This window comes from Pocillopora damicornis, chromosome 1 (assembly GCF_964200805.1).
Source record: "Pocillopora damicornis chromosome 1, jaPocDami1.2, whole genome shotgun sequence".
In the NCBI taxonomy this organism is placed as follows: Eukaryota; Metazoa; Cnidaria; class Anthozoa; order Scleractinia; family Pocilloporidae; genus Pocillopora; species Pocillopora damicornis.
This window is the reverse complement of record NC_142670.1, coordinates 2,125,772-2,153,097: the sequence shown is the minus strand read 5'-3', so window position 1 is coordinate 2,153,097 and position 27,326 is coordinate 2,125,772. Positions and strand designations below refer to the sequence as shown.

Below are 27,326 nucleotides of genomic sequence, written 5' to 3'. Positions count from 1 at the left end.
TTGTTTTGGCTCGTTTATGTTTTAAACGTAGCGTACTGTTCATTTTATCTATTATATTTTGTAGATCGGTGTACTCAAACCAAGGTAGCATTCTACGGTTTTTAACGAAGGCGTATTTGAAGGTTTGTACGTTAAAGATACACTTACTTTAAAGATTTTATGAAATCTAAATTAAGGGTTAAAGTTTGCATTGCTTCCTTTCATTTTCAGACATTAACAACAGAACTCCTAATTAACCAAAGTATACCTTCATTAAGGCTACCACTGAACACCGAACATCGTCTTTTATCGCACCGAGACTTGATGAGGTTGGTAGCAACTGTACCCTCAGAGGACACGCGGTAATTCCATTTGTAGATTTAAAAATATCTTAACAAAAAGAATTGCGATACTTAGAATCGATTGAAGGACATGGACAACTACTGATTGTGTGCAGGGACCAGTTGCTTTGCGACGTAATTTCGTTTTTTCAGTGTTTTTTAAAACATGATTGTTTAAATGCCGTTATTCCGCATAACGCAAAAAAAAAAGCAAAACAATATGCTCGCACGGCCTTAGTTTAGTTTAGTTTCGCGATTTTCGGCTATCATGCTACACAAATACACGGTGGTTAAAACAAACAAAAAAGTAAAGCGACCTTTGCGTTTTTTATCTAGTTCCTATTGACATTATGATCCTTTCGTTTTCAAACAAACAGGTTGATACTATGACCGAGCGCATGACAGCAGTTGCAATGCCTATCATTGGTTCACTTACGAAAGACCTACAGACCCGGCTCTTTATGGATGTGATGCTCCCAGAATAATTGCATTTGAAATTGTTTCTAGAACGGCACGGCTTATGGTTAAGTATCTGAAGACTTGTCATATTTTAATCTTTCAATTATTTACCGCGACTTTTCCAGTTTAAAAAAGGAGTTTTTGATGACAAACCTCATCTGTGACGGTCACCTCCAAACTTGCCCAGTGTTTTACATGTAACTTTTTGGGTTAACAGGTTTCCAGTATGCTATATTTCCAGATGGTGTACACCGCAAACCGTTTTTTATTTTGGAAGTTATTTTAAGCCACAATTGCCTAAAAAGTTAATGCTTTTTCTTATCTTTCAGAGCATAATCAAGTTCATCATGGAAAAAGAGGATCTCAGTTATTTTAGAGCTTTAATTTTCTGTCAAAGTAGTCTTGTTTCGGTAGCAACTTCATTGATAGTTTTAGGCTCCCTTTGCCAAACATAATTGTTGGTTTTATTACATCATCATGACACACCACATATCAAACTGGCGAAAGTTTTGATCTAGGTGCTTCAGGAAATTGAATCCAGTCCGCTCTTAACTTCGCGTATTTTATCGTGTACTTTCTTATGTTTGATACAAATAGTGCGGTGGTTTGGTTATTTATAACCCTCAATAACAGGAATAAATTTAAAGAAAACAATACAATAGTTGGTGGTTATACGTCTTAAGTTATTCAAAATGAAATAATTATTAGGTGCTACACCAGATCTCTTCTCTAAACCAATGAGAAAAATTCCTCGTCTTCAAACTTCCGATACGATGAACCTTTTCTATGCAGCTTTGTTTCCTTAATGCGGTAAATCTATCCATCAAAAGTATTTTGTTTTCCAAAACTGGAAGGGTATTTAAACGAAACCGCAACACAAAAAAGGCCCAACTCATTTGATAAATATGTTTATAATAAAGTTCGGATATAACGCGCGCTGTCATTGGTTGAAAGAGCGTGCTCTATGAGAGTATAGAGCATAGAACTGAACTAAAGCTGTCACGCCATCTGCCAAATTGTACCATGTTCGACCTTTTCCGAGACTTCTTTTTAGCTTTTTTCCGATAATTGAAAGTGAAATTTCGGAACAAGCGAACCGGCAAGTAGTAACAGAAGAACCAAAGAAAGGTTTGTAAACATACCAGGCGCCGTTATTTACGTTATTAAAACGTGGGCAGATACGAAAATCCTCAAAAGAAAAACAAAATAGACATTCCGAGTTTTAAAGATTTTCACGCTCAGTTAGATTGCAAGCTTACGTACGGTAATGAAAATTAAACACAGCCAACACTCGTATAGTATATAAAGTTCAGAGTTCAAAAACAGAACAGAACAAAACAGAAATGATGAAAAATATAACCAAACTGGCATAATTGTTAAAATTCATACTAATCATGACGGTGTCTGAGCAAATATGATCATGCTGAAGTCCATCGCGGCTCACTCATCATGCCGCTCTTCGAGTGAAAAAATAAGAGCTCGCTCCGATATCCTTTCCAATGTGTTGAGTGGAAAGTCACTTCACCGAACACCGAAGATTAAAGATGGCCAAACCGAATAAGCCAGTTTTGGGGTGATTTACGTACCTGTATGATCCCGCCAATGCAATCGATCCACAAGGAACTGAGAGTTCTTGAAAAAGACAGGATCCCGATTTAAACAATACGAATGCAAATTGCAAGAGTTGTCGTAGATAACCAGACGGGCACCTGTGAAAAAAAAGGCAGAAAAATTGTAATGAACCTACTTTTATTATGATTCGTTTAATATAAAATCACTTTGATAGAGGAAATCAAGAGAAGAAAAACTCCCAAAAAACCAGGCCCTGGTTGTTAAACGGGTTGTTCAACACTGCGTACATTGAGTGCCTGAAAGCATGTTGTGAAAGAACATGTAACGAAGGCTGAAGAGAGGGTGTAACTGGGGTACATCACTAGTCAATAGAAATCAACAACCTTTATTTATACAAGTCATTGTGCTATTTAGCCAATAAATTGCAAGAAAAACTTTGATTTAGTCAGTAAACAGTAAAAAAAACAAAACAAAAAAAAAAAAACAGGCTAGTCAGTTAATTTGTGCCATTCTTTGACTTCACAGCTGCAGATGTAATCCTTTTCAAAACTAAGCATTATAAACAGTTTTGGTCTTTCAAGAAAATGACATTTGTTGAGAAAAACCTAAACCTGATAACTAAAACCACAGGCAGAGCATAAGCCCGGAGCTTGTTAGGATAATCTAGAATATACAAAGAGTGACAAAACCTAGTTGGAGGTCAGAGTGAACTCAAATTTACATTTTTTATATCAGAAGTAATATTGTTCATCGTAGAAATTGATACAAATGTTAATACAAACTCATAACATTATTGTACCTTGTTTACAGTGCACTATTAAAACTCCAGGAAGTAAGGATGGTTGTCGAGTACTCCTCTTTGTGCAGATGTTTGGAGTTGTGTCATTCAGGCAATAGTCACCACGACTTCTTACCACAGGCAGGCAAGGATAGTATTCTACATCACTTGTGCGGTGTACATCCAGTTGCACAGCATCTGGTATTGATCCATTTCTGCCAAACAGAGACTTTACTTTTTCCAACAGGTCAATAATAAATGCAGTCAAGGCCTCAGGAAGCTGATCTCCCTCCACAATGCTAACTATGTCAAACAGGAGTGGAAAAGTTTACTGGAGTAGAAGCATGTCTTCAGGACACTGCTTGACTGGTTCATTGCCAATGAGTCTGTGGTAAAATGTTTCCAAGGAGTCCAATTGGGGGTGAAGTGCACACACTGAGGAAGCTTTTCCTAATGCATTGAAAAATCCAGCAGTAGGTGTTGGAAAAGAGACATCAGATCCATAGAACGAAATGCACCAGGAAAGAAAACCACCTAAGGCAGGTGCACATCACTGCAACTCCAGGTGTAAAGAGGTCATTACTGTGTCTGTAATGTAGCCTTGCTAACAACACAGCCTACTTGATCCACCATCTGCCGGACATGTTTTTCAGCAAGGTAAACCCTGTCACGATGCCAAGTGATGTCATAAAATATGAAATAATTAGCCTAAATGCACAGAGTCTACAGTCTATGTGTTTCTTTCATCACGTCTTCCACTGGTGTTAAAGGAAAAAGTCTCTGACCTGCATCACACCTAGGTGTTTTAGCTTCTAAGTAAGAAATACAAATCTCTGTTGAAGTAAATACCACAAAAATATGGCGACACTTGGTAGCTTAAAATTAAGCAGGCTTCAAGCTGCAAAATAACCGCGCTGAAAATTAAGTGAAGTCCACAGGGTAAGTGTGTAAAAATGAGCACATAGGGGCGAATGGATGGATGGAGGTCAAGTGCATCTTCTGAAATAACACATCTGTATCCGTCTTAATTTAGTGGTCTGATATCTGTTTCTTATGTAAACAAGTAAACGTTGCATGAGCCATCGCCCTTTTGACAATTGAAAGTTTTCAAAGAGCCAATCAAACAAAAGTTCTGCATCTCATAAATATGCTATGATCAAATTAGCAATTCATTTAAACCGGAGAAAATCAGTATTCAAACGAAAGTTAAAGAATCACTCAAAATGTCTGTGGATAAACTGTTAGATTATTTGGAGCCAAAAACTTTCGGCAAAATTCACTATGTGGTAGTGGTTTTTTGGATCCTGATTGGTGTCATCCCCCTTGTTATATTCGCCGAAATGGAAAACAGCGAACCAAGGTTTGATTTCCGCTGTGGCGCAGCGAAAAGTAAAAACATCGACTTCGTCCGGGGAAAATGTTACGAGAAATACCAGGAGCAGTACAACAAATTCGCTTTGCCTGTCTACGGCTTCGTAATCATAAATTTCGTCCTTATTATATTTGTATGTGTTATCTACTCCCAAATAGTAAGACCTACAGTCAATCGACTGTCGCGAAGCATTCGTAACGGTGATCCAGAGAGACAGTCGCGCAACCAAGAGAACGCATTATCAACGGGATACAAGCTTTTTATCGCTTACTGCGGTCAACTATCCATAAAACTTGTTTTAGGAGTTGTTTTCATCATCCTACAAACTCAGTTGCTTTATCCTTCAAAGTTTTCCTCTAAGTTTCACTGTTACTTAACCGATGGAACCACTCAGCCAAGGAATTCATCTAACAACGCCCAACACTCTACTCTGCACGACTGTCACAATCAACGAGCGACAAAGAAAACCTTCTGGATGGACTTTGTCCTTGTGTTAAATGGAACTTTCGTCACTAGTATTCTGATTGAAATCGTCTACATTTTTTTTAGGGCATACAGAGAAAGGGATTTCATGCAAAACTCTAAGTTTCAAACATCTCATCTAAATCCTCCCGAAGAACCCCAGCAGCAAGAAGAAAGAATACAACTTGTAGTAAACATCTCACATGAAGTTCAGCACCAAGAACGGACAGAACATGAAACAAACATCCCACATCTGCCAAGCGGGCCTGAACAACTCGTAAAATCTTCGCTTCAGGAATTCATCCAGAACACAAAGAAAATGATTATGGACGACACTTATCAACCTCCACAACTCCAGTCGCTTTTTCCAAGTCCTCCTGGCAAAGGACACCCACCTAAACATTTGACTCTGGATCAGATTTACACCAACCTTGTTGTTGTACCTAACATGGCTGATTATGACTTTACTGAAGACAGACGGAAGAATTTGCAAATCTACGCCAGGTCGGGTGTTAAAAACGAAACACTGAGAGGGCCAGAGGACATTCTTAATCACGAAAACAAAAACATTTTGATCGTCGGTCGTCCCGGTATCGGAAAGACACTTTGTTGTACAAAAATTCTCAGAGACTGGGCATCTAACAAAGTATTCCATAAAACACCCGATGACAAAATCCACTTTGATGCTGCTTTCTTTGTCAAATTCAGATTATTCAACGCTGCAACCGACCTTAGCCTTCGGGAGCTACTGACCTGCTCCACATACTCACCCGGGAACAAGCTGGATGAGGAAGTCTGGAATTACATCCTAGAAAACCCGCAGAAAGTTCTCCTTATTTTCGATGGAATTGATGAATTCAAAGATAACTCAAAGATCGGCACGGAAAATAAGAAACCACAATTCAAAAACAGCGTAGACGAGAAGATGCCCCTCTCGGCTCTTTATGCCAAACTAACGACTGGAATACTTCTCAAAGGGGCAGCAGTTTTAACTACAACAAGACCTACAGCTTTGTCATGCGTCGAAAGTATTCGCTTTCACAAAATCCTTGAGATCCTTGGCTTCTCATCCGAACAAGTCGAAGAATACGTAACCAAATTTGCTGAAGAAGACAAGGAAGCAGGCGACACAGTAAAGCGTCACATCACCAGCAACGTCAATATCTTATCTCTATGTTACATTCCTGCGAGCTGCTTCATCATTTGCTCAAGTCTCTTTAAAATGGTGAAGTTCTACGGTTCTAAAGGTCTCAACCTACCAACAAGTTTAACAGCCATATACAAGAGAGCCGCGAAAATTTTCTACTTGAGACACAACGAAGAATTTCGCGATGAACATTTCACTCGCAAAGACTTTGAATCAGATGAATTGCCCCCCGAAGAAGAAAAAAAATTGGAGAAACTAAAAAAATTGGCATTTGAAGGAATTAAAGAAGGAAGGCTGATCTTTGGAGCAAACGAAGTACGCGGAATGGAAGACAGCGGTCTATTTCACCGCTTACCCGACCGTGAACTTGACTTGTTTAGTAGCGAAGGACAGTTCTGTTTTATTCATCTCACAATGCAGGAGTTTTTCGCCGCAAAGTACCTGGTTAACAACATGAGTGAAACAGAATTAACAAACTTTGTTCAAATTAACATTAGGAAAGGCAAATGGCAGCTGGTTTTTCAGTTTGTAGCAGGATTAATGGAGAATAAAAATAACCTACCAAGCGAAATTATTACAGACCTTCTTCCTGTGAAAACTGAAGAAAAAGAAAGCGTACGCTACAACGTACAGTTGACAGAGAATGAAGAGAAAACGAAAGTGACCTGCTGGCCGACCAAAGACGAACAAAATTTAGCAGTGACTTTAACTAAATGTTTAAACGAAAATAGTAGAATGAAGTCAGAAGCACAGAGAAAACTTCAACAAATTAACTTTAATTGTGTAAATTTTATTAATTGTCACCTCACAGCTGTTGATTGCTCTTCGTTAGTAAATGTAATTAATGTTCAACGGATTTCACATTTAGATTTGAGTTACAATAACATTGGTCCATTAGGTTGTTTTAAGATTTGTAAATTGTTAAAATGTAGGGAATCTCAACTGAGCTGGTTAAACCTCGCATATAACCAATTGACAGATGAAGCAGCAAAGTATTTAGCTGAAGCCATCAACAACAACAACTGTCAGCTACGCATGTTACACCTCTCATTAAATAAAGTCTCAGACATTGGAGCACAGCACTTGGCTGAAGCCATCAACAACAACAACTGTCAGCTACGCACGTTATTCCTCTCATTCAATAAAATCTCAGACATTGGAGCACAGCACTTGGCTGAAGCCATCAACAACAATAACTGTCAGCTTCGCACGTTATTCCTCAAAGCAAATAACATCACAAAAGCAGGTGAGCAAAAGGCACGTAATTTATTAAGCAATAGTCAGTCTAAGTGTAAGCTAATTCTTTAGACCTCAGCAATTCCAATTAAAAACTAAAAAGAAACTATTAGGACCACTTACTATTCAAAATAACTGTGAGGTAACCAGCTCAGTGATAATTACAGCCCAACAACTCAAATCACTTACTCTGTGAAGCGCTCAGAGCAACGAGATTATTTGAACCGGATCGAAATGAAGAAAAATGAACCAATGAACATGTTTATTGAGAACAAAGGATGTCAATCTTTTTTCTTTTTTAATGAACAAACCAATAACATTGAAGTAAAAACACAAATCTTCCCGCAGAGAAAACAATCAAACCTCGAACCTCTCAGGAAACTTTTTCATTTTATGATTGGTTAGTTTCGATCCTAAATTCTCTTCATGCTTCTGTATGTTTTGATCGCTTGAGAGTTTTGTGTGAGATTTTAAGCGGATTAGATGAATGTATACATTACAGATTACCTGGTAGAATGCCAGGTTTTCTCTCTTTCATTTCTTGTGTTTTCTACAATTCTTTTTTTGATTTTTTTTTCATTTCTCGTGTTCTCTGCCATTTTTTTTTATTAAAGTGAACCGGTTCAAGTAGTTTCACACTTTGGGCAAAATATTGAAAAAATGAGACCAAATTGTAAATAAAATCATCTTGCTTTCAGACAGAAGGCCTGTTACTTGTTCAATATAATAAATGTTGTAGAGTTTGCATTCAAAATCTGATGAAGCATCAGACTTACCCAGTTGAGATTTTAACCTACCAGTTATTGTTAACCCTTTAACTCCCATGAGTGACCGAGACAGAATTTCTCATTACAACATCAATACAATGTCCACCACATAAGTGATGAGAATATTATAAAAAAATTATAAATAAATTATTATATATTATAGAAAAATTATATTTGTAGTGGACAAATTTGCTGAGCCTTTACATAAACACATTTTCTTCTAAGAATCAACAACCTAGCAATTTAATGTTCAGTAAAAGGAAAGAAAAATTAAGTGGATGTTTTCATAGAGGTAAATCGGAAATTTACAGTATTAGCAATTATAAGCTTAAAAAGAAGGAAAATCAACTTTGAGTCCATAAAGCTACATGTAATTAGCTCACAATGTCAAGACAATGATAAATAATGATGGGAAATACTCCCTAAAATAACTTGTCTGAATGTTAAAAAATTATACCAAAGTACATTTACAACTGAAAAGTATACTTGTGCAACAAGATCAATACTTTCCAGAATTTCCTTTGGAATGATGACTGGAAGCTGCAGATTTTTTACTCCTTCATCATTCTCTAGACTAACATTGACCTGTTTGTACTTGAATTTTGAAGAATCATGCATTTCTTCCATTTTATAACTGATAGTGGCACTTGTCACAGCAGCCTTTTTAGCAATAACATTAGCCACAATTGTGGCTAAATTTTCTGCTGATAAGTTTTCTGGTGATGAGTCAAACTCCAAAAACTGCTGCTCCTGTTGCTGGACAGCTTGTCAGATTTCCTTTTCATGATATGTTGTTCTTTCCTGCATAGAAAAGAGAACAATATCAGTGTTGAATAACAGTGATTGATGAAGAAAAAGCTACAAACATATACAGTCAAACCTGCATCAAGCAGTCACCTGCAGAGAATTGCAGGGAGACCACTTAAACAGTTTGCACAGAACAGAAGTCAAATGCAGTAAAAAGCACTATTTTATGCCATAATTGATAACTTAATTTAAAGGTTATTCAAAAGCTCACTAAAAAAATCCATTGCCTCTTTTTTAATACTGTCCAGTAAACAGAATCATCAAAATGGTGACATAGCATAAAAAAGAACACTGATGCAGAATTACTGTACACTATTATCTATCAGTTGGACCTCTAGGTCATAATCATAGGCTGATTGACTTGTGTAATGTTTATGCATAATATTTGTCCCAACAGAATTAGATAATTTGCAATAAGTTGTGCACCTTTAAACTCAAAGTACTATTCCTAGTTTTATTTGAGAGGTTCTGCTTAAGTGATTGTTCAACACATGCAAGTAGAAAACAATAAAAACAGGAAGCTGGGACTCAATCGAGGATGACCATGACCACCTAATAAAGGCGAAAATTACAGTCATAAAGGGGAGAAAAACTGACAACTGACCACTTTATTACAGGGTAACTGTTTAATATGGTGCAGCTTAATACAGGTTCAACTGTATAATGCTCACCATTTCATGATGAAATAGATGTGCTTAACTGTGTTTTCTTTTGTAGCACTAATTGTTCCAATAAAGAGGAACATTTTAGAAAACATTAGAGGAAAATGCATCTTCTTTAACTCCCATGAGTAATCAAGACAGAATTTCTCCTTACAATATCAATACAATATCAACCACATAAGTGATGAGAATAAAGAAAAATATCAAGTTGGGAATAATTTTTTGATCCAACACTAAATTCTCTGAACTAACATTATAAGAACTGTATGGTTGAGATTAAGGAGAATTACCAATTTGATCTGGGAGTTAAAGGGTTAATAACCAGTACTTCTGGATGGCTTTAAAGACTTGAGGTTGTTTTTGCAGGAGTAATGGGCAATTCTGTTGAGCTGCTTTTTAAAACAGTATTACAGCCTCCTCAAGGGGTTTGCCTCGTCAAAAAAAAATAGTTATTGGTGAAGTTTACACCAAAGGCAGTGGAGACAGCATTGATTACAGCATTACAATTGTCTCTTTGTTTTTAAACCCCTTGAAAATACAGTTCATCTATTTTAAAAGTATTAAATTCTACTTTTTGATTTTGCTTTCGTGCTTGACACTTGGTTGGTGAACATTATTCTAAAGATAGAACAGACACATTCAAGTTTGGAAATGTTTTTCTTTTTGGAATATTGAAATGTTATTTTATTCTTCCAGTCCCCATCCTGTCATTTCCTTTTACATTGAACCTCCCTACCCACTAAAAAATTTACAGTACCATTAATAAATAATTGGCATGAATTGAAGATTTCCTTGTAAATTACTGGGTAAATAAAAGAAACAACAGCAAAAGTTGCTGTGGTATGCAAAATGTGTTGAGTTGATTTAGAGCTCTCAAGTCTCATGCATTGAGTGTGAGATTCACGCAAACAAATTCAATCTTACACTCTCATGCTAAAGCCAGTATTTCTCACTCCTTTTAAGGTTTTGTATTTATTTGGTGGAATTTGCAATCACAAACTGCTGCTTTCATTAAGTACCTACAAAATTAATAATCCTTCCTAATATAATTTACTCCTTCAGTTGTTTCTTATGCACTCATGTCACACACTTTTCCATTAGGTTAGTAGGAGGGGATAGACCTGAGAGCATAGCTAAATGAACACCAAAGATTAAAGATGACCAAACCGAAAAAGCCAGTTTTGGGGTGATTTATGTACCTGTATGATCCTGCCAATGCAATTGATCCACAAGGAACTGAGAGTTCTTGAAAAAGACAGGATCCTGATTTAAACAATACAAATGCAAATTGCAAGATTTGTTGTAGACAGCCAGGTGGGGACCTGGAAAAGGCAGAAAAATCGTAATGAACCTACATTTATTATGACTCTTTGATATAAAATCACTTTGATAGATGAAATCAAGAGAAGAAAAACTCCCAAAAAACCAGGCCCCAGTTGTTCAATGGGGGGATAACACTATCCACAGAATGAATCTTTATTCACCTATAGGTGTTGTGATAACATACAATGCTATCCACTGGATGGTGATTTTCCAGTGGATAGTGTTATTCATCCTTTAAACCAGGCCCAGGTAATAAAAAGAAATTTTCTTCACACACAACAGCATTTAATCAAAGGTCACAACATACACATGCACATTAAATTAAGCTTACCTTGTGAAAAATGCATTTGAAACACTGTAAATGGGATGTTTGGAGATTCGTTGCAAAGCATTACACTAAATCCATAAGTTATACCTAAAATGGAAATCAAAGGAGAGGATATAAAACCATTTTACACATAATCACAGCAACACTGGGTACGTTGAGTGCCTGAAAGCATGTTGTGAAAGAACATGTAATGAGGGCTGAAGAGAGGGTGTAACTGGGATACATCACTAGTCAATAGAAATCAACAACCTTTATTTATACAAGTCATTATGCCATTTAGCCCATAAATTGTAAGAGAAATTTCAATTTATTCAGTAAACAGCAAAAAACAAAACAAAACAGGTAAGTCAGTTAATCTGTGCGATTCTTTGACTTGATAGCTGCAGACGTTATCCTTTTGAAAACTAAGCATTACAAACAGTTTTGGTCTTTCAAGAAAATGACATTTGTCGTGAAAAACCTAAACCTGATAACTAAAACCACAGGCAGAGCATAAACCTGGAGCTTGTCAGGGGATAATCTGGAATATACAAAGGGGAACAATAGCTAGTTTGGGGTCAGAGTGAACTGAAATTTACATTTTTTATATCAGAAGTAATGTTGTTCATTGTAGAAATTAATACAAATATTAATACAAACTCATAACATTATTGTACCTTGTTTACAGTGCACAAGAAAACTCCAGGAAGTAAGGATGGTTGTCGAGTACTCCTCTTTTTGTAGATGTTTGGAGTTGTGTCATCCAGGCAATAGTCACCACGACTTCTTACCACAGGCAGGCAAGGATAGTATTCTACATCATTTGTGTGGTGTACATCCAGTTGCACAGCATCTGGTATTGATCCATTTCTGCTGAACTGAGACTTTGCTTTTTCCAACAGGTCAATAATAACAACTGCAGTCAAGGTCTCAGGAAGCTGATCTCCCTCCATAATGCTAACTATGTCAAACAGGAGTGGAAAAGTTTGCTGGAATATAAGCCTGTCATCAGGAAATTGTTTGACTGGTTCATTGCCAATGAGTCTGCGGTAAAATGTTTCCGAGGAGTCCAATTGGGGGAAAAGTGCACACACCGGGGAAGCTTTTCCAAATGCATTGAAAAATCCAGCAGTAGGTGTTGGAAAAGAGACATCTCATCCGTAGAACAAAATGCACCAGGAAAGAAAACTACCTAAGGCAGGTGCACAACACTGCAACTCCAGGTGTAAAGAGGTCATTACTGTGTCTGTAATGCAACCTTGCTAACATCACAGCCTACTCGATCACCATCTGCCTGATATGTTTTTCAGCAAGGTAAACCCTGTCACAATGCCTATTGATGTCATAAACTATTAAATAATTAGCCTAAATGCAGATCTCTTCAAATAAGGCAAACAAAAACAGGTGATATTTAGACACATTAAAAGTCTGTCCCAGTGGAATGTAGGAGGAACTGGAGCTGGTCTTAGTCTGGTCTCAACCCCTCAACTGATCCAGAAAAAGAAGACCTCATTCCAAGGTCTTTGCAGGGTCAATGAGACACACAAGCTTCACCACCACGACAAGGTGCCAGCCCAAGGTGAAGGATTAAAAATATTTAAAATTATTATATTAATCAGTAATCAAACTGAATCAAGTCATAGTCTCCACATCAACAGCTAGGTTAATATATTATATCATGAACTCCTTGAATCATACTGGGAACCAAAATTATAGCATAAATGATGCATAAAATATGGAAAAAATTCAGAAGCATTAATAGCAACTTATCTTCCTGTTTCTTGTGGTTCAGTGGGTGGACTCAGTGATGAATAACTAGACTTCAGTGAAGTAGAAAGCTCTTGTCAGAAAGATAGTGCTGTAGCATCACAAATGACAGTGTCCAGACTGTTATCTTTGCCACAGATGGCACAACAAAAACCTTCTTCATAGCTTATGTCAAGAAGGTCCAGGAAACTCTACCAAGCAAAACGCCAGTGGTGGTATGATAACAACCTCTTGAAGTCCAATACATCTGCATCAGCCATGATCTCTTGCCAGACACTGTAGTATGTAAATAGAGTGCACCTAAAAAAAGAGAACATAATTTAAATATAGCTTTTTGAAAGACAATTGAATGACATACATGTACAATTTTATATTGTTCTTATTACAATGATTTTCAGTTAATGTCACAGGCAAAACTTCGGAGATACAACAAATCAGAACCTTCTGCTAATACTTTGTTCATTATTTGTTTTTTTCTGGTACCTGATTTTCATCGTAAACCATCATGTGCAGACAAATGAGTCTTAAATTGTTTAGTATAATTGTTGTTATAAGACAGTGCATCTTCTGGGTGTGTTCCAGAAACATTTAAACTTATTGAACTAAGTACATTACTTGATATTCAGATGTCACAATAATGTCATTTTCAAATTCATTCTAAACTTCTGGATAGTATGTGATTACTTGAAAAAATTTCAACATAATGTAATTTTCATAAGGCCATTCTCAACACAACATCAAAGTAATGTGAAATAAGTGTGAAGGCCTGTAAGACTTCAACTTTTAAACTGCAACAGAGAATTAATTTACGATACAGAATAAGTTACATGTTTTTTTCAACCTTTCTATCCCATTCATGACAATGAACACTTCTCGAACACTTAAAGAGATAGGAATTAATGCAAGGAATTTCTTATCTTCACATTGCCATGTCTGCTTTTTCAAAAAGCACAAAGCTTGTGTAGTCTGACTACTGAACTGTGATGAACACTTTGGGCAGGAGGGAGACAAGTTGGGAGTAAGCAGCACCAAATCAGTAGTTGACATTTTGCCACATAGAACATCTTCCAGAGAGGAGAATACGTTTTTCTGTGTTGTTGATAGATGGAATGGTATTTTTTTTACAAGATACTGCTCTCATTTTCCACTCTTTACAAGTGATGGCTGCTGCAACTGATTCAGTAGACTCTCAAAGTTTTCTCTCAGCAAAAAAAATTCACCAGAAAATGAGGCATTCTGTGTTTTACTGTTTCCTCAGATTCTGTTACTTTTGTTACATGCTCACAGTTGTGATGCTAGTGATCACACATAAAGCAAGTGATAAGTGCACCTTGGAGGCCAACAACTCCATGCTGTTTATTTCCATGTACAAAAATGGTAAAATTATTCCCATTCAAAGGCAATAAGTCATGATGTTCCTCCTGAGATAGAAAAACAGCAAGAACAAAAAGTAAGTAGACTGTGGAAATGCTACAATTATTTCAGATAGTCTTTACTTAAATAACAGATACAAATGGAAAAATTTGATGTTTACAGCTACTTACAGCAAATAATGCACTTGTCATTTCTCCAAGAATATAATAAACTAAGATTCATAAATAGCTGTACTCTGAGGGGGGCCTAGCTGTTTAAATACACAAATTATGCTTTAACATTATTTAACTTAAACCAAAATCATTAGGATGAGTGAAAAATAACCAGAAAAATGTTGATGAAAGTAAGATTAATGTTAGTAATAATTCCAAAATTTTAACGTTCTAAAGCAAAAAATTCATCATCTTACTTGCTAAGTGTGATCATGAGAATATGTGTCTCTGGCAAGTGAAGGGCTGACGTTGTTTTCCCTGTCAAAGCTTTCTATCAACTTTTCAGTCGCTTCAATATGGATGCAATTCCCATAAACAGAACTAGCTGCAGTTAAACCTGTGACAAACATTTAATAAACAATACTCATTATTAGATATAATTTATTACTCAATTTAATACTGAAATGCAAAGAAGAAAATTATGGCACAGGGGCCTGGGACACAGTCAAAGACACAGGGGTCAGATTCAAAACAAAATAGCTAAATGAAGACAGCTTATAATCCTGTTACTAGTAGTTGGAGCCTTTTATTTCACAACTCAGGTTGTTAGAATTCAATAGAAAAAACATTTGACTAGCACACAAGGCTGCTTAAAGGAGGCTGGAGAAATAATTGGCAACAATAAAAAAGAGAAGCTGTAAGAAAGAGGATGGGAACTGCAGTTGCCTCCTAATGTATAAACAGAAATGAATGGCACTTAATGAATGTGCACATGAGATACATTTATTGTCTACATTCAAACTGTGACTTGGATGAACAATTTTATTGGAGCATTTTGATAAATAATTTATATCAGTTTATATGCTTGTACTTACTATCTCCTGTGACTGTTGATGACAGTGATTGCAAATAATCTGTTTGCCTTGTGCCTTCAACACATTTGCAATGATAGATCCAAATGTTATCCCTGAGTTCTCTTTCAATAATCACATATTTGGCTTCCTGATGGTAGAGGATAAAAAATATGTAAGGTAAACAATTGATTTTGTTTGGCACAACCACAAGTACCACATGAGATCTAGTTATGAGTAATCTACATAGCTACTGCGCTAACCAATAAAAAAATAGACATTTTTGATGTGCCCCAAGGGTACAAACCACAAACAATTTGTGCCAAGTCATAGAATGTCTAACCTCCTTGTTCATGTAGAAGATGCACTAGAAACTACAGTACAGAGAACCCAAAATATAAATAAATATTAAACATTACATATAAAATATTAAACAAAATCAAAAATTATTATGAATACCAAAGGTGTGCAATTAGGCTATTTTATATTGCACGTATACAGTGATGTATTAATACTACCCAGGTTTGAGTCTTGTTTAAGTGGAAAGGTCTACTTACTAGTAGAACATAAATTGTGGTCATTTCTTTTTGTACTACAGTACTAGCAGTTAACAAAACAAGATCAACACTAGTGTTACAAAAATAACTTATAATCAATGATCAGCCTGCTGGCCAAGATCTGGGAATATTCATAATAAGTGCCTCTACCTAGGCCTTATCTTTAATATTTATGAGAAATATCCCTGGCACTTACAAGCAATTTCTTTGTAACTGTATCGAAATCTGGAAAAGTGAACAAAGAAATCTTGCTGCCAATGATGGGAAAAGCATTGCTGTTCAACAACTCTAACATGTACGCAAACTGTGAGGTAACAGGCACAAGGTCTGTCTGAGAGCATGGGTCAGTGGATAAAGCAGAACTTAATTCACCATCTGCTATGATTTCATCATCAGAAATATCCTATAAATAAATAATAACACCATAAATATTTAAACTGCTGTGAAATTTACACTCCTATGTATGGTAAGAGATCTGTTTTTATTGAAAAACGTATGTAAAATCCTCATTGGAAAAGAGCAGGTATTAATGATATAAGCTTCAGCCCAATATAAAAGAAAATAATGAGGAATAAAAAATCTATTAATACTGTCATTGTGTGAGATTCATCACCAATCATCGACAAAACAGTTTCCTATATATCTGTGAAAAAAAAAAAAAAAAGAGGTCTGCCGAATGAGCAATATCTTGGTTGCTACAGACATCAGTTTTCCTTGACTTTTTTCAAACATGCCAACTTCTTACCACTCAAAATAAAATTCCATGACTTCTTTCCTAATCTTTTCCTGACATGTGTCACACCTGAATATAATTTATAGAGTACATGCTACAAGAACTTAAGCCTAAAATGACTGTAAAGTTTCAAGTTCAAGTTTTCAAGTTTATTATTTCACACTGTTTACAGAAAATATAACTTAACACAACATGATTTACAATGATATAGAAAAAATACAAACAGAAATTAACTAGAAGAAAGAATATTTCATCGTGTACAGTGACCAAAGTAGCTAATGAGCTTTCGAGTTGGTCACTGTCATGTGTGGATATGAGTTGGGGTTGGCTGCATGTTAAGTATAATTTAAATTAATAGATACATTTAAGACAATATTGTTATTGTAAGAGAGGAAAGACATACTTAAATACAAGTTAGAATAAAAGGAAAACTGCATATTGTGAAGCATTATCTTATATAGCTAACAGTTAAACTATGGTTAGTTTTGAGTACTCAATAACAATCTTTTATACCACTTTTTGAATAGCATGTATAGAAAACGTTTAAATTCAGGTGGTTCAGATTCCCAGATTTTTACTGCAAAGAATTTAAATGCAGACATACCATAATTAGTGCATACTGATGGCTTAAAGAAGTTTTGATTTGCAACATATCTGGTATTATATGAGTGAATCTCTGATGCAGGTGTGAGAATATTCAGTAGTACAGCTGGGGTGTTACTTTTGTCATTCTTAAGTTTATATGTAAAAAGTGATACTTTTAGTCTGTAAATATTTTCAAGTTTCAAGATTCCAAGAAGATAATAATAGGGGTTGACATGTTCTCTGGCATGAGCAAAGAACATGCTTCATATACATCTATTCTGCTTAGTGCAGATTTTATTTAATCTAGTTTTGTAAGCAGCACCCTGGCTGGCACGACCATAGTTTAAGTATGGATAAATAAGGATATAATATAACTGTTTGAGCATATGAAAATCAAGATAGTGTGTTAGCTTATTAATTATACCTACATTCTTTGCTAATTTATTATTTACATGTTGAATTTGGGATTCCCACTGCATATACCTAGATACTTAATATAGCTTTTGCAATCAATATTGTGGATGTTTAAATGTATTTTTTTCTTTGATGATGTTATTAGCATATAATTAGTTTGCTTAAAATTTACAGATAACTTATTAATAGGACAATATTTTAAAACTAATTTAATCTCTTCATTCATAGTAAATTCAACCTCGTTTGGATTACTACTGGTAAAGAAAATATTAGTATCATCTGCAAATATTCTAAAAGAAAGCTTCTCAGAGGAGTTTGGTAAATCATCAATATAAAGCAAGAATAACAATGGCTTGAGCGTTGAACCCTGGGAAACTCCACATGTAATAGTTTCCATACTGGATTCAATTTCATCAATCTTTACAAATTGAGTGCAATTGTATAAGTAGCTTTTAAACCATTTAAATGAGGTTCCATGGATTCCAATAAGTATACAATTTAGAGAGCAGAATATCATGGTTAACGGTCTTTAAGTGGTTAAGTTTATTAGCATATTTTTTATATTCTGCTTTTTTGGGGGGGGGTTATTTGAGAAAAAGTGTGTTCTATACATGCTTTGTTTAGTTTTGATAGATTTGAGTATACCATTAGTTATCCAAGGCTTACTAAACTGCTTCTGTTTACTTTGGGATATTTGTTTCCTTGGTGCATGTTTATGAACAATAAGCTGAAGGGTACTTATGGACTTAGCTGAAATTTCATTACAGTCATTGCTTTCAATGTAAATACTATTCCAGTCAATTGCTTTGATATCCAGTAGGTATAGTTCTGAATCAAATCGCCTGTAGTCTCTATAATATCTCTTCAATTTTTGTTTTTGTACTGGTATATCAACAATACAAAAGGTTGGTAGATGATCCAAGATATCTATTGTAGCAATTCCAGATATCATTTGGCTAGTGTTGTTGGTATATATATGATCTATCAAAGTTGCTGTATAATTAGTAATTCTGGTAGGCTTAGTTAGTATTGCTGAGATGTTGTTAGAGTGGAGCATATCTAGGTACTCTTCAGTTTGTGCATGATGGTTATATTTTAAAAAAAATCTATATTCATGTCTCCCAGAATGTATAGTTGATATCTATTCTTTAATTTTATAATTAGATCATCAATATGTTTAGCTCTCAGTCTCAGGAGGATCTTCCCGTTCGCAGTCCATAAAAATTTGTGATTACGCTGTTGTTTGAATGTATTAATTTTCCCAAACAATCTCTTCCTGTAGGTGGTTAACGACTCATTGATATGAATCTTGTTGTCACTGAAGACACTTTTGCCCATTTCGGCTTCGACAGTAAAAAAACAGAATCGAAAATATTTTTAATAGTTTCAAAATTAAGACTTACCAGCAAAGCATCTAAAAATTGGTCTAGGTTGCAACGCCTGATGAGAAGGATTTTCGAAATCATCTTGATCAGTCGAGGTGGTGACCGTAGTACTCAAATCAGATGTCTTCTTTGATCCCCTACGTCTAATCTTCTTTGGCACTAACAAGGAAAAATTGCGCCGGCCCCTTCTTTCATTCCCCTCGCTTAATTCATTCCCGTGAACGGCGGGAAATATTCGAAAAGGCGGTGTGCTGTTATTATCCGCCATTTTATGGAATGCGGCTACATGCACGTGTATGTGTCATGAAGTGTAGCAGAAGCTGAATCAGAAACTCTCTTACTATAAACACTTTACACCCTAACATCAGTGGACATATTCTCCATACTGTTCTCAATACATTTCCTAAGGTGCTGACAAGGAGAATTTGTTTAACAATCTAGAGCTTCTATCATTGGTAATATTTCCTTTTCTCTTGTGACCTTTATGTGTAATTTTGAGGATGATATTGTAAGGAGAAATTAGATGCTAATCACTTTCCAGGATTAAAGGTTACGTACCCTTTTTTTTTTTTTTGCAAGACATTGATGTTGGTATCAGTTCAAAAACATTTATTTTCTGTCACTGATTGTGATTGACAAAGTGGAAGTGCAAAAGGGTCTGACAGCTTGCAAATTTTGTCTTGTCTAACAGCTCCTAATGACAATACTGAGCATTGAGCCCATTGCATAAAAGAATGACCCACTAATGGATTGCCCACTAAGGGAGCTCTTGATTGTTAAACATCTTCTCCTTGTCAGCACCATAGGAAATTTAAAGAGAAGAGTGTGGAAAATACTCACACTGATGTTAGGATTTCAAGGGTGAAACTCAAATCCTTTGGCTGACCTGCCCAAGATCTTCTGTGTTGTTTTAAGTTATACATCAATCCTCCATGTATCCACAAAGAGATGAACAAGGTAGGATGCTAGCAGAAATATATGGGTGTGGTGACGAGCATCCATGGCATTTCACATCTACAATGATTTCCGTAGCATAACTAAATACATTATCTTTCTACTTAACCAAGATCTGATTATTAATTCTCCTCTCTAGCTGCTACACATATCCTTGTAAAGAAGTTATGAGAATTTGGTGTTAGATCAAGATAACAAATTCTACCTGATAAGTTTGAGTATTCTCATTTCCTGTTTTCTGGATAATGCCTGGATGTCATAAGGAGAAGTTGTAGGGTGTAAAATTTCTGGGGGGAGGGGGGGGAAGGGGTTGATTGGCTGGCCTTATGGTATTTAGTATTACCCATTGCCTTACCAACAAATACACAATTCTTTGTATGATCATTGCCTCTTTAATTTTACATAAAAACCAATAAAAATATTTCAGAATAAAATGAAGTACAACAACTGTGAACATTAATCACAACACATATGGCAACTCCCTATAAAAGTGGCCCCACTATTGATTAAGAATTCTACACAGAGTTAAAAAGAGAAGTTTTAGTTCTTGGTAAGTTAAAAATTCTTCTATAATCTGAGGGGAAAAATAATCCCAGTTTAAATTGGCACTCCCAGTGAGACAAGTCCTTACAACAGTTCCCACTGATGCTTTAAAACCAAAAGAGTGACCAGCATCTAATTTCTCCTTAGAGTAATACTGGTGAATCATCCATCAAGATCATGAGAATTAAGAAAATGATCACCATCCAAAGAAGCTTCAATTGTTAAACAAATTCTCTATTGTAAGGAGAATTTCTGTCTTCATCTTTAAAGTTTAAACTGTAAGAGTGACTAGCATCTAATTTCTCCCTACAGTAATACTGCTCAATCATCCATTAAGATAATGAGAATTGAGAAAATGATCGTCATCCAAAGAAGCTTCAATTGTTAAACAAATTCTCCTTCTTAAAAAAAGGCTGTGGTTATTCATTGTGGTGAATAACAATAAAAGCTAAGTTTTTTGTTTGTCTCCCAATGTAGTCACGTGTGATGTAGATCGCGATGTTTCAACTGCATACTGCTAGTCTACTTCAAGCCATGATGTCAACTGGTCATGCCTGATCTTATAAAGCATGATGCTCTGCTGTGATTAGTTGTTTTTCAACAGCTCTGATTGGTGCATTTTGATCCTTGCTGTTTCACTCAGTGATTAGCTCCCTTGGCAGTCTGCTGTCACACAGCTCTCCTGTTGTTGTGTTTTTTGATTGTGGGCATCCATGCTTCTGGAATTTCTATTCCACTATCCCTGTTGATCGACCCAGTTTTTCTGACTCCCATCTGATAATACAGAGTTGTCATTAGAAAATGTATTAGATGTTTGATCTGAACTGAGTAAGCAGCTGAATTGATTTATGCTTGTGCAGCAGGTATTGCATTTTTCAAAGAAACAGACCCTACTAAGTAGGGCCAAGGGCATGTTACAGAAATAAAATAAAATTCTAACTATGTGAGTTTTGAGAATTTGGTATTGGATCAATTTAATAATCCTGTAACTGATATTTCTCTTTATTCTCATTGATTGTCTGCCTGATCTTGTTTTGATATTGTAAAGAGAAATTCTGTCTTGATCACTGACCAGAATTAAAGGGTTGAAGAACACAACAAATTTTTACCCTCAGACACACCTACCTTTAAGGATGCAATGCAATTTGCTGACAAATTCAAAGTTTTTAGATTTAAGTTTCCATTGAGAGAATTCCCTGTGGGTAAAGAAAAGAATGTTATTCATGCGATTTACTGTACATGAAAAGCGAAATGTTATTCATGCAATTTACTGTACATGAAAAGTGAAATGTTATTCATGCAATCTACTGTACATGAAAGCGTAATTCCTCATCATGAATAAGAAGGCATGGAGGTCAAAACTAGAAAATGATTGTGCAGAAACATTAAATTTCAATTACTGCTCACCAATTTCTGTAATCTTATTTCCTGCCAAGTTCAGATCAAGGAGATAAAGAAGCTTCTCTAGGCCCTAAACAAAAAACATACAGTTACTTCTTATTTTCTCTAAGGCATCACAACGGGTCAGAATCTTAAATCCTTGAATCTGATTGGCTAAACCTTGGTCCGCAAGAGCAAACCAGAAGAAATGGGTTAATAAGTTATCCACTAGCCTAGATCAGTCTGTTTGGGATAAAACTGATGCCTTGGTCTTGAGTACAGCCCTCTGCAATTGGCCTTGGGCTTTACTTAAGACCTGAGGACCAGTTATTTCACATAATTTTTTATGGACTCCCTCCACTGGTATATAACATATATTTACTGAAAGAGAACTGACCAATACATGCACATCAGTCAGACTTATAATAGAGACAGAGACTGTAAAATAAGTATATGTTATGCTGCAAAGAAAAAAACTGTTATTTTGAGTTTGTATTGTGTATGGAAGAAAGAAAAAATTCTGAGCTCAAACACAACTCAAAAGTGAGACTATACGTGCATTGCCTCTTTTCGTGTGTCCCTCAGATAACAGAACTCCCTTAAATTCATACCTCAATTGCAATGATATTGTTGTTGTTCAGCCATAAAACATTCAGCTGTTCCAGGTGAGAAATATTCTCAATCTTTGTAATCTTGTTTTCATATAAGAACAGCTTTTTCAACTTCTTACAGCCATCAAGGCCAGAGATAGCCTGGAAAGTAGAAATTCATAGTAATCATAACAGTATCATAATTATAATTTCCTAACTTGTGATTGGTGAGTTAACTGCTTTCTTTTTCACAAGTCATTCTGCACAGTTGTAATTGGACAGTGTAATCTGACAGTTGCTGTAATTGGACAGTTGACTGTAATCAGACAGTTGACTGTAATCAGACAGTTGGCTGTAATTAGACAGTTGGCTGTTGAAGCAACCAATCACTCTAAGTCAACTCAGCTAAATCTACCAATCACAAAATTTCTCACAATAACCATACCAACAACCACTTAACCTAAAAAAAAAGTTGGGGAATTTCTAAAATGGAGGAATTTTATCTTAAGACATCGTGTCTACAGAAGATGTTTGTCCTAAATGTACCTTCCTCTCAATGTGTGACTTTATAGCTCAGTTGGTGGTTTCTGGGAGGAACAAGTTTGAATCCTGTCAATTTGAAACTTTAATAATTTGCTTTAGGATTTTCCAATCTTAGACCTTGCAAATTTTGGCGATTTCATGTTTTTTTTTTTTTTTAATAGAGGCATGGTTTGCTTAAGTTCCCCATAAATATTTGAGAATTCAACCTTGACTTGTACTTACAGTTATCTTGCTTTCAGACACACATAACTCTGTAAGGTTTGGCAAACAGTCCAGATTCTCCAGTGTCGTAATCTGTTGTCCCATCAGAGTTAAATTTTGAAGATCTGGGAAGTTCTCCATACCAATAATCTTGGGAAATCCAGAGAAGAACATCTCCAGGCTAGCAACATTCTTTCCTGCTCCTTTCTGAAGCTTTTCAAATTAGATCCCATTTACTGTGCACTATATGAAAAAAAAAAAGAGAATTGCTTATTAACCAATTCACTCCCAGCAGTGACCAAGACATACTTTCTCCTAACAGCACCAGTACAATTTCATGCAGATAAGTAATGAGAATATAGAAAAATATCCTTCAGGAGATAACCAAGTGTTTGATCCAATAATTCATTCTTAGAACTAAAACCATAAGCAGAGTGTGGCAGACAGGGGGAGAATTTCTAGGGAGATCTTGTGATTGGAAGGGTTAAGAAAAAGCTTATTTCAAATCAAGGCTTGATAGCCATTCTACTTTGTGTTGTGAAAGTGCCAAATGACACCTTTCAGCATGAGGGAAAGCTGAGTAATCTGCATCATACTCCAAGCTACATTTTACAGCACAATATAGCAGAAATAGGAAATGTAAATGAAGGTGATCTTCATTACTAAAAAGTAGTAGTGAAAATAAGGCCTGAAAAAAATTCAGGACTGTACCGGATGTGAACCCATGACCTGTGTGACACTTGTGCAGTGAATTTTCTTCAGGCCTTATTTCCACTATTACTTAAGTAGCATTTATAACTGCAAAGATTGCTTTCATATTCATTTCTTTAATGCAGTTCAAATAATTCTATGATTTTAATATATTTACAGTCAGAAATAGGAAAGTAGTAATAATGATGACAATAATTATGATATTTAATGAGGGAACCTAACTTGCCAAGGCATTTTTCAGTGAAACCCTCCATGACTAATTAATTGCCCAGTTGGTTATAAAATGAAACAAATACAAATAAAAGGTAACATATATTCCTGATACATAAAGAGAGTGAAAATTTTTTTCGAAATGAAAATGAATTGAATATCAAAGTAGAAATTACTTAATTAAAATATTAGTTAGACCTGTTTAAAAAGTTTTTATTTTTTTTTTAAAAATGGATTAAAACTTTATTCCTTTCAAATCAATCAGAAGGCTGTTCCAGTCTTTGGCAGCTTGGTCAGAAAAATTCTTTGAAGGAAACATCTTTACTGAATATTAGAAATTCTCCACATACCATGTAACATAAGTTTGCCCATTGCTGTGCTGTTATAATTTTTGAACACATGGACATACTGGTATCTTGTTTTGTGAAATGAAGTTTTGAAATATTTTGAAATAACATACACCTCAATGCAACATAGTATCAATACTACCAAAGATAGATTTAAAAAGATTGGTTCCACTCTGTAAGCATTAATTTTAATTATTGCTCTGAGAAACAATACATTCTGAAGACAAAACAAAACATTTGCATTACAGAAAAAAGGTTTTTGGTACATTAACATAAATGAAGAATAAAACTACAAAGAAGTTCAAGAAAATTTACAAAAAAGCAATTATTTCAAAGTAATGTTATTTATAAACAAAACCTTTTGTTTAAAGTGGTTTGCATGATCAAAATAGAATGCTTTTGTTCTTTAATAAGTGCCCTAAAACATGTCCACTGAATGGATATTTAGTTGTATATCATGCTGACAATAATATCAGCGAGAAATTAAACATTCATTTATCTCACCACAACTAAACGTATTTTTGAAGGTATGATCTGTGCTTCATTGTGAGACTTTCAAACAAAGGACAGTACCATGGAACTGAGTGAAAAACCAAGTGCAGTAATTATATGCAGATAAAATGATTTGATGAAACTGTCATCATGATGTTTCCACAGTTCTCCTCTTCAGGTTACTACTGCCTAAAATTGATTGAAATTCTTGAAAATTCAACACTCAGTTGGTTTAAAATGTTTTTTTATCTGTCATTCTCAAAGTAAGGGAGAACAGTGTGTTCATATTTGTAGTGGAATCAAAACATTGAACAAAGGGAAATTTAAATTAAGCTAGTTCTAAGTAGTAGAGTTTACAATTATGTATTTTGTATTGATAATTTACTTATAACAGAAACAATACAATGCATTAACCATTTAACTCCCAGATCAAATTTGTCATTCTCCTTACTGTCAACCATACAATTCTTATAATGTTAGGTCAGAGAATTAAGTATTGGATCAACTTATTATCCCCAAATTGATATTTTTCTTCATCCTCATCACTTGTGTGATTGATACTGTAATGATATTGTAAGGAGAAACTCTGTCTTGGTCACTCATGAGAGTTACAGGGTTAAACAGAGACACAAAATACAATTCTCCTAATTAGCACCTCAAAAAAATGTATGAAAAACAGTATAGAGAATATGCTCACTGATATTGGGGTGTAAAAGTTTATTTCATTTTTGGGTCTCATCTTATTTGTGCATAGCATGAGTGCAATGATGCTAAACAAAATAAAATCAGTTACCAGTTCATGAAGTTGACTTTTGTTTTTGGTCTTTTTTGCTCCTTTACTGCTTGCCTGAATTGCCTGTTTCTTTCCCAAAGAACAAAACAAAACAAAACAAAAAATACCCAATCACATAAGCAAAAAAATATGCAGAGCAAACAACATCTCATCATTTGCTTGCCTGTGAGCAAGCCCTTATTAATAGTGCTGCAGGAAGCATGTTTTTCCTGCCCAAACAAAGATTTGAGAGGAGTGGGGGAGATGCTCATCAGGGGTCTGGCACTAATTGCTAAAACTCTAGCAGACCCCTCCTCTCTTCTAAAAGGACCTTCCCATTTCACCCCTCTCAATCTCCTTTTGGTGAGTGATACTGCTAGATAAATGCACCTACCAATGGTTTGCCCCAGGATTGGGGTGGGAGGGGGGGACAAGCTACCTGCCGGAAATTGATTGGGAGGGTCCTCCTTAGATGGGGATTTTGACATTTACCCACTGATTTCAGGTCAGGAGTTTGACCTACCTGCCATGTTAGGAGTCCAGCAGGTGATTTTGAAAACCTGAAAATGCCATATTCCCCTGGGTTGGCAAATTTCAATGCAAAACTGGTAAATCTCAATAACAAACTGATCACCTCCCTGATTAAGAAAGCTTGTATTACTGAAAGTACATAAATTTTTTCCATGCTGCATTTTAGATGATTGAGACAAACTACTTGGCCAGCTAGCACATCTAAATGAAAACTGTTCACCTTATTTAATTATGACAGCTTGAATTATTATTAATTAGTGCATAAATTATAAGAATTTTTCGGTGTTGCATGTCAGGTTATCAAAACGAAACGAATCATGTGGCCAGCTGACAATTTTCAATGACAAACTGATCATCTTCTTTAATCGTGACAGCTCGTATTACTATTAGTGCATAAATTAGAATATTTTTTCTAAGTTACATTTCTATGTGATCCATTATTTAAGTGTATTCACTCTTTGCTTAATTGCTTAAATGAGCTTGAAAATAGTAAAATGTCAGGTGCAAAATCTGATTTAATAGATCAGTGCAATCGATACCTTGGAACAGCAGGAAAATAGAGCAAAGGAAGGTTTAAAAAGGAAACATCTGGATATATTATTGTGATTATAATAGGTCAGGGCTCAGTTGTGTGGAACAAGATGTTTAAAGATTGATGCAGAGCTATCCGCAGATTCGTAAACAACTGTTGTTTGCGATGTTTATTAATCTATATCGATCAAAACAACACAAAGCATCACTCAAGAAAAACCCAAAACAAGTATTAAAATAGAACGCAACCCTAACGAGAATTAGCCATAAGACCTTGCCGCATCTGCGAGAAAAGTTCACAAATTTCCCAAACAGAAGTCTCCAGTGTTTAAACTTTGTCAAAACTCACTAATTCTCTCAATGATTCCTCATCTTCACCTGAAGAGGCTGAATCCGATTTTTCTTCTCTGGAACCCCTCATTTTATTGACTTGTCATCATTAGTTTTCGCGAGGAAAAATATGTTGCAGGAGGATCTCTGCGCATTTGAAG

The 27,326-nt window shown here is 35.5% G+C and overlaps 3 protein-coding genes, 2 long non-coding RNA genes and 2 pseudogenes across 13 annotated transcripts in view; 3 read left to right on the top strand and 4 right to left on the bottom strand.

Moving 5' to 3' along the window:
- Positions 1–27,326, top strand: part of LOC149051269 (uncharacterized) — a 216,351-nt pseudogene that overhangs the window by 164,779 nt on the left and 24,246 nt on the right. The gene's annotated exons all lie outside the window — the stretch shown is intronic.
- The window catches only part of LOC149051270 (uncharacterized), a 158,518-nt gene that overhangs the window by 106,946 nt on the left and 24,246 nt on the right, over positions 1–27,326 (top strand). For 2 of the 4 annotated variants that reach the window (XM_089198867.1, XM_089198856.1), the window contains exons 5-8: positions 65–122; positions 211–341; positions 698–843; positions 1,109–1,433. In XM_089198867.1, coding sequence (XP_089054993.1) covers positions 65–122; positions 211–341; positions 698–710 — 202 coding nt within the window. In that variant the 3' untranslated portion in view covers positions 711–843; positions 1,109–1,433. Of the gene's footprint in view, positions 1–64; positions 123–210; positions 342–697; positions 844–1,108; positions 1,434–27,326 lie in introns of those variants that run through there. The other 2 variants (XM_089198870.1, XM_089198862.1) reach the window with 2 other exon arrangements.
- Positions 1–27,326, bottom strand: part of LOC149051271 (uncharacterized) — a 53,219-nt gene that overhangs the window by 6,549 nt on the left and 19,344 nt on the right. The gene's annotated exons all lie outside the window — the stretch shown is intronic.
- On the top strand, positions 4,271–8,050 carry LOC149051277 (uncharacterized). The gene has a single exon (XM_089198356.1). It carries the CDS (start codon positions 4,353–4,355, stop codon positions 7,416–7,418), a length of 3,066 nt encoding a protein of 1,021 aa, XP_089054482.1. The 5' UTR covers positions 4,271–4,352; the 3' UTR covers positions 7,419–8,050.
- LOC149051276 (uncharacterized) lies at positions 8,469–12,875 on the bottom strand (annotated as a pseudogene). Its single transcript, XR_016184532.1, has 4 exons — positions 11,890–12,875; positions 11,237–11,320; positions 10,782–10,904; positions 8,469–8,914 (listed from the first exon to the last, which is right to left on the bottom strand). The product of XR_016184532.1 is annotated as an uncharacterized LOC149051276 (transcript).
- LOC149051275 (uncharacterized) lies at positions 14,237–19,559 on the bottom strand. The gene is made up of 2 exons (XR_016184573.1): positions 19,049–19,559; positions 14,237–14,400 (listed from the first exon to the last, which is right to left on the bottom strand). It is a non-coding gene; the product is annotated as an uncharacterized LOC149051275 (long non-coding RNA).
- Positions 20,362–27,326, bottom strand: LOC149051274 (uncharacterized). Of its 4 annotated transcripts, none has more exons than XM_089198783.1 (7): positions 27,185–27,326; positions 25,795–25,863; positions 23,263–23,484; positions 22,519–22,659; positions 21,935–21,998; positions 21,653–21,723; positions 20,362–21,301 (listed from the first exon to the last, which is right to left on the bottom strand). In XM_089198783.1, the coding sequence occupies exons 3-7, from the start codon at positions 23,413–23,415 to the stop codon at positions 21,197–21,199; spliced, it is 534 nt and encodes a 177-aa protein (XP_089054909.1). In that variant the 5' UTR covers positions 23,416–23,484; positions 25,795–25,863; positions 27,185–27,326; the 3' UTR covers positions 20,362–21,196. The 4 variants fall into 4 exon arrangements, with proteins under 4 accessions (XP_089054909.1, XP_089054924.1, XP_089054929.1 ...); XM_089198798.1 differs by lacking the exon at positions 27,185–27,326 and adding an exon at positions 26,297–27,159; XM_089198803.1 differs by lacking the exon at positions 25,795–25,863 and having other exon boundaries at positions 27,185–27,325.